Source organism: Miscanthus floridulus, chromosome 8 (genome assembly GCF_019320115.1).
Source record: "Miscanthus floridulus cultivar M001 chromosome 8, ASM1932011v1, whole genome shotgun sequence".
In the NCBI taxonomy this organism is placed as follows: Eukaryota; Viridiplantae; Streptophyta; class Magnoliopsida; order Poales; family Poaceae; genus Miscanthus; species Miscanthus floridulus.
Window position 1 is genome coordinate 59,852,444 of NC_089587.1, and position 15,274 is coordinate 59,867,717.

The window sequence follows — 15,274 nt, forward strand, 5'->3', positions numbered from 1 at the left end:
AAAGGAAAGGAAGGAAGAAAGACGAGGACGCTTGACGCTTGACGCGACGCGAGGCCGAGGCGGGGGATAGAAATACGAGAGCGAGGGAGCAGCGAGAGAGAGAGGGACGAGAGGTGAGATAGATAAGCAAGCGGCGCGCCCTAACCCTAGCCCGCCCCCGTCCCCGTCCCCGTCCCCGTCCCGCCCATCGGCCCGCCGCTTCGCTCGCCGGAGGAGGAGCGCACCTGCCGCCGCGGGGATCCGTACGCGCGCCGGACCGGACCTGACTTGCCGCGCCACCTCCGCGCGGGCGCGCCTCGGTCGGTGCGTCCCTCGGAACTCTCGCTCCATCTCCGTTCGGTTTCCTGACCCCCGCCGCGGGTGGTCGCGCGCGGGGTCTGGGTGGGGATTGGTCGGTGGTGGGGACGACGACGACGGGGTCGCGCGCGGCCGCTGGATCGGCCGCGGGTTCCGCCCTTCCGATGGGGTGGGGTCGCGTCGTCATTGGGGGGCGATCTGGAGGCGGGGGTGCGGGGGAGCGGTGGTTGTGCTGCTCCCCCGTGTGTTGCTCGACTTAATCTGGCGCCAGCCATTGGGCGAAGGGTGTTTCCCAATCCAGAATTGGCTGGGTGCAACTCGATTGTGCTACCGTCTGTCCTGATTCTGGAGACGGTAATCCAGAATTGACTGGGTGCAAGTCGATTGTGCTAGCGTCTGTCCTGATTCAGGAGACGGTAGTCCATAGGAACATTGGGATTGGGGATTGGGGTGGTGTAGGGGTCTCCAATGAATAGATGGTTCGATTCGGGGATAGGCTGCTCAGCTCGATTATCTGAATTTCCTGTGCTGCTCTTCCATATCTGTTGATTTGCTTATGCGGACATGTGTTTGTGCTCCTCTTGCAGGCGTGGCTGACTTGGTCCTTCTGATCCGGTGGTGACAGGCTCACCACCGCGACGGCGATGGCGGTCGTCAACCCTAGCAACAACCCTGCTATGTTCGAGGACGACGACGACGCTCCAATTTCGTTCAAGAGGACAAGCAACTCTCTGAAGACTGCCAGGCCCACCCCCTCCAAGCAGGACGGGTCGTCAGGAGGCGCTGGGAACCCTGTTAGGAGCCCCAAACCTGTGGTTCCCAATCCACAGAAGAACGGCGTGACCGGGGCTTCGAGACCAATGCATATGAAGCCACCGTCGTCCAGCCCAAACCATTGGCCTTCGGGGTCTGGCCAGCCAAACAGTTCGGCACAACATAGTTCAAAGGGTAATAATAGCATTGACAAGAGTAAACTGAAAAGACCTCTTGTGAAAGATGAGAGGTCTGACGATTCAGATGATGAGGTGCCGATTGGGTTGAGGAGAAAGGCTGAGGAGAAGAAGTTGAAGAGAGTTGATACCGGGGTTCAGAAGGCGGATGACTCAGATGACGATGATAAGCCATTGAGTCTCAAGTTCAACTCGTCCAAAATGTCTTCCAACAGCGCGAGTAAGCCTGTTCCACAGAGGACTGCGGCACCAAAGGTTGAGCAGCCTGACAAAGATTCAGATGATGATAAACCATTGGCAAGCAGGTTGCCCAGTAATGCCGGTCCAAAAAGTGGAGGTAATGTCTCTGAAGATTCAGAGGATGAGAAGCCATTGGCTGCCAGATTTTCAAAAGTTGCTGGCAGTGGAAACCTAAAAACAGCTTCTTCCAGCAAAGGGTTAAACAGTGATACAAATGGCCAACGAAGTTTGGGCAAAAGGCCTCTAGACAATAGGAATCAAACAAGTTCAGCTCTTAAGAAGGCAAAGCCTTCAAATGCTTCAGCTTCTGCAATCGTTAAAAGAGAAATCAAGACAGATGACAATGACAACACACCTCTTGCACAAAGGCTGAAAATGGGGGAGTCTTCGAAAGGCAAGCTATCTACAAAGAGTATCGTCAAGAAGAGTCCTGCTTCTGCGGCGAAGGACATAAAGAAACTGAAAGGGAAAGGGAAATTAAAGAAGAACATGAAAAATTCTCAGTTCTCAAAGACAATGAAGGTCCCTCCTGGATCTGGTGGAGGAAAGAAATGGACTACCTTGGAGCACAATGGCGTTATTTTCCCTCTTCCATACAAGCCTCATGGTGTCAAAATGCTTTACAATGGGCAACCTGTTGATCTGACACCAGAACAAGAGGAGGTGATATATTCATGTTCTTTGTTGCTTTGTTTCCAAATTTTTATATGTAAGCAACAAGGATGACGTAGTCATGAAGTAGCTCTGAAATCCAAACAGTTCATATAATTTCCTACCCTGTTAATTCTTTGTGCTGCAGGTTGCAACAATGTTTGCTGTTATGAAAGACACAGACTATGCGGGCAAGCCAACATTCATTGATAACTTTTTCACTGACTGGAGAAAAATTCTTGGTAAAAACCATATTATTAAGAAGTTCGAGCTTTGTGATTTCACACCAATATATGAATGGCACCTCAGAGAGAAGGAGAAGAAGAAGCAGATGACAACAGCGGCAAGTGTTTTTTTTGTTGAAACAAAGCTGCATGTTTGACTTGCTCTGCAGAATGCCCTCTCATTGTGATTAAATTGCTGTTATTTTCAGGAGAAAAAAGCATTGAAGGAAGAGAAATTGAAACAAGAGGAGAAGTACATGTGGGCTGTTGTAGATGGTGTTAAAGAAAAGGTAAATTTTTATACACTGACATAGTTTTATAATATGTGAGCTGATAATGTGTGTCTTAATCTATAGATAGTTCTCTTGGTCCCTTTTCTGCTGCTGTACTAGATCGATAGCTTTTACAAGGTGGGACTTTTTTTTTGCCATGTTAAGATTCTTGCACCAGATGTGAAGAATGGTGTGATGATGTATGATAAACAGTTTGCTCAGTAATAAATAACTGTTTGTATGACATCATTGTTGCACTTGCATATAAGCTACTGTTTCTGTGCTCTACTACTTCAAAATCATTTTGCCAACATTTCTACTTGATTAAATTATTTATTTGTTCCATTCCAGGTTGGAAATTTCAGAGTAGAACCGCCTGGCTTGTTCAGGGGACGTGGAGAACATCCAAAGGTACAGATTTAATGTCTTGTAAAATACACGTGCCTTTCTTTGTCAAGTGAGTGCCATCTTTTTAGGCTTTTTTTTACATTGTTTCAGATGGGAAAACTAAAGCGACGCATTCGACCAAGCGATATCACGATAAATATTGGAAAAGGAGCTCCAGTCCCTGAGTGCCCGATACCTGGAGAAAGGTACCATTTTCCCTGATCTGTTGTGTATAAACTGTGTTTGCAAATAGCATGCAAGCAGTGTTTGATTGTTCATGTGTCCTGCAGTTGGAAAGAAGTCAAACATGACAATACTGTTACATGGCTGGCTTTTTGGAATGATCCAATTAGCCAAAAGGATTTCAAGTATGTTTTCCTGGCAGCAAGCAGCTCACTGAAAGGGCAAAGTGACAAAGAGAAGTATGAGAAGTCCAGAAAGTTGAAGGTGGGGGAAGTTCAGTTTGTATATATTGGAGGTTTTGAGTATGCACGTACTGACGTACATATAATTTTCTTGTGTGCCATTGGCAGGGTCACATACAAAGAATTCGTGGGAATTATACAAAAGATTTCAAAAACAAAGATGTGACGAGGAGGCAAATTGCTGTGGCAACATACCTTATAGATAAACTGGCCCTTAGGGCAGGCAATGAAAAGGTACATCCAACTGGAACATGTGTTTGGTGGTTAGGAGTGATGTTCTAGTTTATTCTTGTGTTATTATCTATCCGTGATGTGTCTGGTGGCTATTTGATTTCCTACATTTGGAGTTTGCACATAGGTTCTTTTATTTATGCAAGCCTGGACATGTATGCTTGCTTTTATATGACATCTCATTGGCATCAGCAACACTAGAATTATTATAAAAAAACACTTTTGCACCAAGACCACTATAGGAAGGGTTAGCTGAGACACTGGCCACCACAATTTTACATGCTGAGCTACTTTCTGAAGAAAATGTTTCTGATAGCATATAGTCATCACCTAAATTTTTTACGTTACTTGTTTTTTTGGCTTTGAGCTTCTTTGGAATATGTGCCAACATGACTTATTCTTGGTTAATATTTTAAATCATTTTTAGGATGATGATGAAGCTGATACTGTTGGTTGCTGTACGCTGAAGGTTGATAATGTTACGTGTATGCCCCCAAATAAGATTCAGGTATTGATTTTCAACATTATTCACCATATTCACTCAATATGACTAGTTAATTCTGATGCATTTTGAGTATATGACTTTTAATCAACTTTGCAGTTTGACTTTCTGGGTAAAGATTCAATAAGATACTTTAACACCGTAGAGGTTGAAGAGCTTGTGTACAAGGCAATTGAGGGTTTCCGTGCTGGTATCTCTCACACATAATTCTCATTTTTTTCCTTTTGTTTTAAATCTCTTCTATCTCTTCCCTAATCATTCACTTCTGGTTTTATAGGAAAGAAGCCGGGAGAAGATCTCTTTGACAATATTGATACAACTAGGCTAAATGCTCATTTGAAGGATCTAATGCCTGGGCTTACTGCAAAAGTGTTCCGTACATATAATGCTTCCATCACATTGGACGGAATTGTAAGTTGAAAAGAATCTTGTCTTACTGGGTTTCAGTTGTCCATTCTTTCAAACTTCTTAGGTTTGCACGGATGCATAGAGCTGTTGATGTAAACGTATTGTTTTCTTCCGTATTTTAGTGTTTATAAATGTTACTTGTACCTACAGCTCAACTTAATGCAAACAAGTAGTTGGTAAATGTTACACAGTTTGTCATATCTTCAGTTTTTTTGAACCTCTGATTTTTAACTTTCTGATAACATGTAAGCATGTTATTATGCTTTGTTCATGTGACTACCATCCTGGTAGAATGGTCTAAGTGTATATGTACTTGTGCCGATATTACAGTTGCATGAAGAAACAGAAGATGGAACTCTTCTAGAAAAAATCGCAGTCTATCAACGAGCAAACAAAGAGGTACTATCTTTTACTATGGGGGGAAAACTAACTACTTGTATCATCATTCGTCCTGACTTTGGGCTGCCCTTTCTCGTATACTCAGGTTGCCATAATCTGTAACCATCAGCGTAGTGTCTCAAAATCACATGAATCCCAGATGATTAAACTGAATGAAAAGATTGATGAATTGAAGGTTTGGTTTCTGTTGCAAGTTATCAGCTCAAGTTTCTGCCAATAGCTTTGTGATTTCTTGAACTGTCTGACACACTTGCCTTTTCTTCTCCAGTCCCAAATGGAGGAGCTGAAAGCAGACTTGAGCAAAGCAAAGAAAGGGAAGCCTCTAGGATATGATAAAGAGGGGAAGCAAAAGAGGAACTTGGCTCCTGAAGTGTAACACCTCAATCACACATTTTGTTGTATTTTGTATATATTATTAAAACAAAGAGCAAGGTATAGACAACCTCACAAAACCCACTTGCAGGATTGAAAAGAAGATCGCAATGGTTGAAGGCAAGATAGATAAGATGGAGATGGATAAGAAGACAAGAGAGGATCTGAAGACGGTTGCACTTGGAACATCAAAGATCAACTACCTTGATCCTAGAATTACTGTGGCATGGTGCAAACGCCATGAGGTCCCTATTGAGAAGGTATGTTAGTTTCTGGTTCTGACAAACAATTGTTTTTCTCCAAGTTTCCCTGTTGCAAAGGCCTGCAGTTACTGAACCTGTTGTTCTGCTGACAGATTTTCAACAAATCTCTTATCGCGAAATTTGGATGGGCAATGGACGTCGACCCGGACTTCAGATTCTAGGAGAGCATTGGCCATGTGCTAGTCAGTTTGGCCCAGTTTCCAGCCCTTGTCCTTGGACACTAATTGCAGCTAGGAAAGGAAAGAGCTCGGTGTTGGTTTTTTCAAAGTCCCCCTGCTCCTGGAACGAAGGAAGCACCCGGCATTCTCTCTGTAGGCCCTTTTTTTTTGTTTTCGTTTCTTAGTGTACTTGCCACCGTTCGATTGCGTTAAGTTCTGTATGCATTTTGCTGAGGAATCTGAGCTCGTTTGAGAACGGTCGGACATTCAATTCATACTGAGTTAATCTCAAATATAGATGACTTGTTGAGTGATGATCCCGTGGTCATTGTGGGACTGGAATCGTGTTTGGTCGAGAAGTGAACTTGCCTTGTCAGTTGTGGATTTGAGAGAAGTGCTGAGGTGTGAATCTGATCGAAGTTGAGTATGATATGTCACTATGTCAGCTGTGTTCTTGTTGTCTTTACGTCTCCAGCTGCCCTGCCTGCTTGTAGCGGAAGTTGGTCAGCTTTTGCTTGTGGGCGTTGTCCTCCAAAGTCTTACAGCTGGTATAGACGTATATAGAGAACAAATGAAGGAATTTTGGTAACATAGTTGAAACCCCTCACAGACCACCCAAGCAGAGCGGAAGCATCATGTCATGCTACACGGGGTCTTGGATTCAGATTGCGCTTCACGCCCTGCCTCTGCCTCCTCTATTGTCCCGTGATTGAGTAATCGCATCGGGTATTCCAGTGGATCGAGCCAGCTTTGGGTTTCTTTGGCGCTTCGCCGCGGTCGCCCTGCCCGTCCGCCCCATCCCCAGCACGAACCAGATACAGAGCAAAGGCTAATCGCAGAGGCACCCACATGTCAGGGATTAGAGGGTATACATAGGGCTATAGGCAGGAACAAAATAACATCTTCAATTATTAGGATTAGGAATAGAATACTGGGAGGATTTTACTTTCTTTTCTTTTTGAGACCATCTATATGAACCGGCACTACTTTTCAGCCATGAAATCTCTCACACTAAATCAGCAGCAGCAGCAGCCGCAAAAACCTACTGATTATTTCACAGTTTACGAGGCCGGTCCCGTGAATTTCATCCATCGGATCAAAAATCCGTCGCTCTCTCTCTACCTTCTCTCCTTCCCACAACTCTCAGCACTGGACCCTGATGCCAGTATATGCCACACGCGAGCCCAGCCCTCGTCCCCGTTGCTGCCACCTCTGGGCTGTCTGCTGGCCCAGGCGGCGACTGAGATCCTTTTGGTCCGTATCAGACGATAATAAGTACTCCCTCCATCCCAAATTGTAAGTCATTTCAAGAATCTTGGAGAGTCAAACTTTTTCAAGTTTGACTAAAATTATAGAGAGAAACACAAAGATTGATGACATCAAATAGGTATAATATGAAAATATAACTAATGAAGAATCTAATGATACTTACTTGGTATGCTAAATATTATTATTTTGTTATATAAATTTGGTCAAACTTAAAAAACTTTGACTCTCCAAGATTCTTGGAATGACTTACAATTTAGGATGGAGGGAGTACGATATAAAAGCGAAAGCCCTTTATCCTTGCACGTGGATGATCCCTATCAGACGATAATGAGTTCGCTAAAGAGAAAGTCCTCCCTCCTATTCTCCTCCAACTTTTATCCAGCTTAGATTTACCTCCACCATATTTTTTTTGCTAAAAAAACAATTTTTTTTTACCTCATAGCCAAGGCATGACGATGTTATTAGGGTGAGCTCTACCACTAGATTTTTTATATGTTTAAATTCATTTTTGCAAAATTATTTGTTCAACCAAAAATGTGCAAAACTATACTATTGCCGCAATTGAATTGGCGGGAAGTAAACTCGACCAATTGAGATGACAGATTTTTTTACTGCCACTTGAATTGGTGGATTTTTTTCTACACGATTCACATTAAAAATTCTAACTTTATATATGAGCTCGGCTAAAGATAAAATTTATAGATCTTGAGGAGACTTATAATAACTTAGTAGTTCATGACTTTGCAACTTAAAGTCGTTTTTAATACCTAAATAATTGACATAATGTTCAGATTTTTATTTGTAGATCTAAACATTATATCAATTAATTTGGTACCAAGATGGTTTCAAATGAAAATCTTGTAAGCTATTTGTAAGATAAAAGTGATGATTTTTAAAGATAAGCCGGAAGAAAAATAAAATTCCACCAATTAAAATAGCGGTAACTGAAATCCAGTAGCTCAATAGGCAAAAATTTCTTTCCACCATTTCAGTCGATGGTAGTAGTATAGTTTTGCACTTTTTGAATCAAACAAATATTTTTCCAAAAATAAATTTAACTTTTTTTTAGAAAAATTAAAAAAAAATCCCTACGACTAAGCCCATTAAGGTCATGGCATGGGGAGATGCCGCAGTACGGCCACAACAAATGGGTTGAAGGTGAGCCGAATAATCTGGTGGGCTAACATGGCAACACGTCCAACTAGCCAGCCCATATACCTGCCTAGCTCGGTGGCCCACGCTTAACAACATCGACCAACGATGTTTAGAAATTCCGGTCCTAACATTAGAGAGTTTGATTTGTAAAGATTAAAATAGGAAAAAATCCATTTTACCTCCCTGAACTTTTCTTGAAGTTTAGTTTTTCTCCCTAAACTCAAAAACCAGATAAACCACATCCCTCAACTTTTAAAACCGTTCATTTTACCTCCCTTACCCGGTTATAGGTGGTTTTCAAAGGCGGTTTTGTCTTTTTCTTTTTTATTTATTTTGGCTAAATATTTGAAAAATTATAGTAAATCATAAAAAATCATAAAATAGAAAATCCAACTTTGTTGGATTCTATATGAGTAGATCTACACAGTAAACACATAATACGATATACTTTAGTACAAACTTTTTGTCGTAGCTTTAGATCTATGCTTTTCTGTAATTATTTCATAGCTGCAGTTTCTATGGTCCAATTGTGGTGAAATTTTTATGAAAGTCTAATTATTGTATAATTTAACTGTAGTAAAAATTTCATGCTCGTTTCTATTTTTACACACTTTTAACTATTTTAAAATTATTTAACAAGTATAAAACTAAATAAATCTATAACTTAGTTACACATGATTCAATGAGCATGAAATTTTTACTATAATTCAATCATATTCTAATTAGCCTACCATAAAAATTTCACCACAATTGGACCATAGAAACTGTAGATTTGAATTAATTATAGAAAAGCATAGATCTAAAGCTACAACAAAAACTTTGTACTAAAGCATACCATATTATATATTCACTGTGTAGATCTACTCGTGTGGAGTCCATAAAAATTAGATTTTATATTTTATGATTTTTTGTGATTTACTATGATTTTTTAAAAAATTCAGCCGAAATAAAAAAAAATAAAAAAGACAAAACCACCTTTAAAACCACCTATAATCGGGTCAGTGAGGTTAAATGAACGGTTTTAAAAGTTAAGGGAGGTGGTTTACCCAGTTTTTAAATTCATAGAGGAAAACTAAACTTCAAGGATAGTTCAGTGAGGTAAAATGGACTTTTTCCATTAAAATACGTAAGTAGATTATTAGGGCCTTGTTTAGCTGGCGATTTTTTTTTGGAAACGGTACTGTAGCACTTTCGTTGTTATTTGGCAATTAGTGTTCAATCATAGTCTAATTAGGCTTAAAAGATTCGTCTCGTGAATTTCGTCTAAACTGTGTAATTAGTTTTATTTTTTATTTATATTTAATACTTCATGGATGCGTCTAAAGATTCGATGTGACGGGGAATCTTGAAAAATTTTGTAAAATTTTGGGACCTAAGAGAAGATTGACTTGTGGTTTTGGGCCGGTCCCAGGCTCTGGCATGGGTCTGTACTCTTGTGCTGTGCACTGGTGGTGGGCTGTCCTGAGGTGGGCTCGCCTACTTCTTTCCTCCCGCGTACATACCCCTCCAGGCCTCCACCGATCACCCTTCATCCAAACCTTTCTCTCCACGCTCCCTCGCTCTCGTGGTCCTCTCCTAGAAGCGACAGCTGGGCGAGCAGCGCCAACCTACGCTGGTCTTCGACTCTTCGCCGGGCGCTTCGCCGGCGACGAGCATCCACCAAGTACGACCCGCGCCTTCCCTTCCCTTTCCATCTATTAGCGACCGACTCCAGCCACCACCATTAATTAAGAAGCACAGCCAAGCATTGATGACTAACTTGATCCGACTTCCGACACAACCTAAACCTAGGACGAGCAGAGTTTAGGTCTTTAGGATAGGCAGCAAGCAGGGGGAATCGATGATAGGAGGAACACAGGAAGGTTCTAGAAGACGCTAGAAGCAAAGTATCCGGGTACACGAGAGAGAGTAATAGCAAGCAAAGTATCGGGGTACACGACACGAGAGAGAGTAATAGCAGAGGAGGAGGAAGAACGGTAGTGGTGGAATACTTTGATTTTGTTTCAGATGGTTTTGATGATGAGTAAAAAATGTCTCGATGCCCTTTCGCCTTGCCGTCCACGCCCCTTTGTATATTTGGCTACTATATACTATGCCTCTGGTTGCCACTGCCTGACATCCAGGGCACACCTGACAGACATTCAGACATACAGACACATGTCCCTAACACCACCCTATCCCTTCACGCTTTGGGGAACCAAGCATCCCAAACCCTAGAGTAAGCTATTTGTGTTTGTACCTGACCCAATTTGCATGGACATAATATGCATTATACACTAACTTCGTTTTTTTTTTGCAAATAAAATTATCACGTGTACATATTTACACCTATATATATTGTGCTGGCTCCGCCTCTGTCGTCTAGTTGTGCTAGCGATGGGGAGAAGGGGGAGCAGACTTTTGGCCCTGTGCAAAAATTGGGTGCTAATTTTGTCACACTGTTTGTGGATTTTCAGGGATCGACTGAACTGAAGAAGGTACCTCCTGGATCTGGTGGAGGAAAGAAATGGACTATGTTGGAGCACAATGGTGTTATTTTCCCTCCTTACAAGCCTCATGGTGTCAAAATGCTTTACAACGGGCAACCTGTTGATCTGACACCAGAACAAGAGGAGGTGATATATTAATGTTCTTTGTTGCTTTGTTTCCAAATTTTTATATGTAGCAACAAGGATGACATAGTCATAAAATGATAAAATCATTCCGAAATCCAAACAGTGCTTCATATAAATTCCTTCTATGTTAATTCATCGCATTACAGATTGCAACAATGTTTGCTGTGATGAAAAACACAGAATATGCGAGCAAAAGAAGATTTGTTGATAACTTTTTCACAGACTGGAGAAAAATTATTGGAAAAGATCATATTATTAAGAAATTCAAGCTTTGTGATTTCACACCAATATATGAATGGCACCTCAGAGAGAAGGAGAAGAAGCAGATGACAGCAGAGGTAATTGCGCGTTTCTTTCTTGGGTTGAATCTAAAGCTGCATGTCTGACTTAGTCTGCACAATGAATTCTAACTTCATATGTCCTACTGATGTCCTCTCCCATTTTTTGAGTACATTTTGTACAGTCCCCTCTTTCTTAATGAAATGACACGCAGTTCTCCTGTGTTGTTTGAGAAAAAAATGTCCTCTTATAGTGATCAAATTGCTGTTATTTACAGGAGAAAAAAGCATTGCAGGAGGAGAAATTGAAACAAGAGGAGAAATACATGTGGGCTGCTGTAGATGGTGTTAAAGAGAAGGTGGCTTTTTTATACACTGACATAGTTTGATAATGTGTCTTAATTTACAGATAGTTCTCTTGCTCCTTTTTCTGTTGTTGTACTAGATCAATACTTTACTAGTCAGGAATTGTTTGGTTAGTCATGTTAAGATTCTTGCACTAGATGCAAAGAATGGTATGAGTGACAATGTACGATAAACTGTTTCCTCAGTAATAAATAGCTGTTCCTATGAACCCATTATCATACTTGCATGTGAGCTGCTGTTGGTATCTGTGCTCCACTAGTTCAAGAACATTTTGCCAAACATTTGTACTTAACTAAATTTTTTCTTGTTCCAGGTCGGAAATTTCAGAGTAGAACAACCTGGTTTGTTCAGGGGACGTGGAGAACATCCAAAGGTGCAGATTTAATAGCATGTAAATACACATGTTTTTTTTTCTGTTTCGAGTAAGTGCCATCTTTTTTAGGCTCTTTGTTACATATGTTTTAGATGGGAAAACTGAAGCGCCGCAGTCAACCAAACGATATCACAATAAATATTGGAGAAGGAGCTCCAGTCCCTGAGTGCCTGATATCTGGAGAAAGGTACCATTTTCCTGGATCCTTTATTTATAAACCATGTATGCAAATAGGTTCCTTACATGCAAGCAGTGTTTGATTGTTCATGTCTCTTTTCTCCTTCTTTTAATACAATGATACACAGCTCTCCTGCGTGTTCGAGAAAAAAAAAGTTTGATTGTTCATGTGTGCTGCAGTTGGAAGAAAGTGAAACATGACAATACGGCTACGTGGTTGGCCTTTTGGAATGATCCCATTAGCCAAAAGGATTTCAAGTATGTTTTCCTGGCAGAAAGCAGCTCACTGAGGGGGCAAAGTGACAAAGAGAAGTATGAGAAGTCCAGAAAATTGAAGGTGGGGAAGTTCAGTTTGTATATATGGAGATTTTAAGTCTGCACGTTCATATAATTTTCTTGCATGTCATTGGCAGGGTCACATACAAAGAATTCGTGAGAATTATACAGAAGATTTCAAAAACAAAGATGTGACCAGGATGCAAATTGCTGTGGCAACATATCTTATAGATAAAGTAGCCCTTAGGGCAGGCAATGAAAAGGTACATCCAACTGGAACCTGTGTTCAGTGGCTATGAGTGATGTTCCAGTTTATTCTACAGTGTTAGGTCTATCTGTGGTGTCTCTGTTGGCAATTTGGTTTCCTACATGTCGAGTGTGCACATGGGTTCTTGTACCCTAACTTTTTACAGTACCTTTTGACTTTGTCCTTTTAAAAAAAATATGCCAACATGAGTTTTATTTATTCTTAATTACCATTTTAAATCATTTTTAGGACAATGATGAAGCTGACACTGTTGGTTGCTGTATGTTGAAGGTTGATAATATTACTTGTATTCCGCCAAATAAGATTCAGGTATTGATCTTCAACATCTATTCACCATGTTCACTCAGATATGACTGGTTAGTTCTGATGTAATCTGAATATATGACTTTTAATGAACTTTACAGTTTGACTTTGGGTAAAGATTCTATAAGATACTTTTACACTGCTGAGGTTGAAGAGCTTGTGTATAAGGCAATTGAGGGTTTCCTTACTGGTATCTCTCTCACATACTACAATTTTTTCCGCTTTGTTTTGAAAAGTCTTCTGTCTCTCTCTGTTTCTACCCTAATCATTCAGTTATTGTCTTATATAGGAAAGAAGGCGGGAGAAGATCTCTTTGACAAGCTAGATACAACTAGGCTAAATGCTCACTTAAAGGATCTAATGCCTGGGCTTACTGCAGAAGTGTTCCGTACATACAATGCTTCCATCACATTGGACAGAATTGCATGTTGAAAGCAATCTTGACTCAATGGGTTTCTGTTCTATATTTATTCTTTCAAACTGCTTAAGTTTCCACCAATGCTTAGAGCTGGTGGAGTAAATGTTGGAGTTCATCTTGTGCACTAGTACCATCTAGGGCATCTGTTATTATTGTTTTCTTCTGGTATTTTAGTTTTTATAAATGTTACTTGTATACGTACAGCTCAACTTAACTGCAAATAAGCAGTTGATCAATGTTGCACACATGTACGCATGATTTTTTATGTTCCATTCATGTGCTACCATGGTCTAAATGTATGTGTACTTGTGCTGAAATTACAGTTGCATGAAGAAATAGAAGATGTAACTCTTGTAGAAAGAATCGCTTTCTATCAACGAGCAAACAAAGAGGTACTATCTTTTCCTACTCAGGGGGAAAAATTATAACTACTTTTATCATCATTCTTTTTTACTTTGGACTACCCTTTCTCGTATGCTCAGGTTGCCATAATCTGTAACCATCAGCGTAGTGTCTCAAAATCACATGAATCCCAGATGACTAGACTGAACGAAAAGATTGATGAATTGAAGGTTTGGTTTCTGCTGCAAGTTATCAACAAAAGTTTCTGCCAATAGCTTTGTGATTTCTTGAACTGTCTGACACACTTGCCTTTTCTTCTCCAGTCCCAAATGGAGGAGCTGAAGGCAGACTTGAGCAAAGCGAAGAAAGGGAAGCCTCTAGGATATGATAAAGAGGGGAAGCAAAAGAGGGACTTGGCTCCTGAAGCGTAACACCTCAATCACACATTTTGTTGTATTTTGTATATATTATTAAAACAAAGAGCAATGTGTAGGCAACCTCACAAAACCCACTTGCAGGTTCGAAAAGAAGATCGCAATGCTTGAAGGAAAGATAGAGAAGATGGAGATGGATAAGAATATAAAAGATGATCTGAAGACGGTTGCACTTGGAACATCAAAGATCAAGTACCTTGATCCTAGGATTACCATCGCATGGTGCAAACGCCATGAGGTCCCTTTTGAGAAGGTATGTAGTTTCTGGACAACATATGTTTTCCTCCAAGCTCCCTGTTGCAAAGGCCTGTAGTTGCTGAACCTGCTGTTGCGCTGACAGATTTCAACAAATCTCTTATCGCGAAATTTAAATGGGCAATGGACGTCGACCCAGAATTCAGATTCTAGGGCAGCATTGGCTGCCATGTGCCAGTCAGTTTGATCCAGCATCCAGTCCTTCTCCCGGACACTAATTGCAGCTAGGAAAGGAAGAGCTCGGTGTTTGTTTTTTGAAGCCCCCTGCTCCTTGCACCACTGAAACACCGGATCATTCTCTTTGTAGGCCTTCTTTTTTTCGGATCTTATTAGTGTACTTGCCACCTGTCGATAGCGTTACGTTCCGTTTTGCATTTTGCTGAGGAATCTGAGCTCTTTTGACAAGGGCCACATTTAATTCATACCGAGTTAATCTCAAGTATAGATGACATGTTGAGTGATGATGGTCCCGTGGTCATGGTCGGGACTGGAATTGTGTTGTCACGAGATCTCGTTTGGCCGTGTAACGAAGTTGACTTGCTTTGTGATGGTACTTAAGTGCTGAGGTGTAAATTTGATCAACGTGAATCTGTCTCTGCACCGTGCTGCTTGTTTTACGTCTCCAGCTCTGTTGACTTGTAGTACACCGAGTTAAAAAAAAAGACGACTTGTACACTGTACATCTCTACCTGCTTGTTTTATACTCCCTCCGTTCTTTAAACAAAGTTGTTTTAGACATTGACACGGTCTTGCTATAAAATATTATAAAATATAGTCAATATATACTTTTATAAAACTACGTTTCGAGATGATTTTACTTATATCACTTTCATATTTTCAAACTCAAACAAAAAAAATTATTTATAGTTAAAGTTTAAGATATTTGACTTAAGACAACCTCAAAACGACTTTCTATATGAACATGGAGGGAGTATCTAGAAACGGAGGCACTAGCGCCTGGACATC

General features: G+C 40.9%; 1 protein-coding gene and 1 pseudogene across 1 annotated transcript; both read left to right on the top strand.

The window, feature by feature from the left end:
* Positions 1–64: 64 nt before the first annotated feature.
* Positions 65–6,093, top strand: LOC136476484 (DNA topoisomerase 1 beta-like). The gene is made up of 16 exons (XM_066474339.1): positions 65–303; positions 885–2,150; positions 2,287–2,481; positions 2,572–2,652; positions 2,986–3,045; positions 3,133–3,227; positions 3,312–3,468; positions 3,555–3,680; positions 4,105–4,185; positions 4,279–4,369; positions 4,457–4,590; positions 4,918–4,986; positions 5,072–5,161; positions 5,255–5,358; positions 5,450–5,618; positions 5,714–6,093. The coding sequence occupies exons 2-16, from the start codon at positions 942–944 to the stop codon at positions 5,780–5,782; spliced, it is 2,730 nt and encodes a 909-aa protein (XP_066330436.1). The 5' UTR covers positions 65–303; positions 885–941; the 3' UTR covers positions 5,783–6,093.
* Positions 6,094–8,172: 2,079 nt separating this feature from the next.
* LOC136469158 (DNA topoisomerase 1 beta-like) lies at positions 8,173–14,852 on the top strand (annotated as a pseudogene).
* The last annotated feature ends 422 nt before the right edge of the window (positions 14,853–15,274 follow it).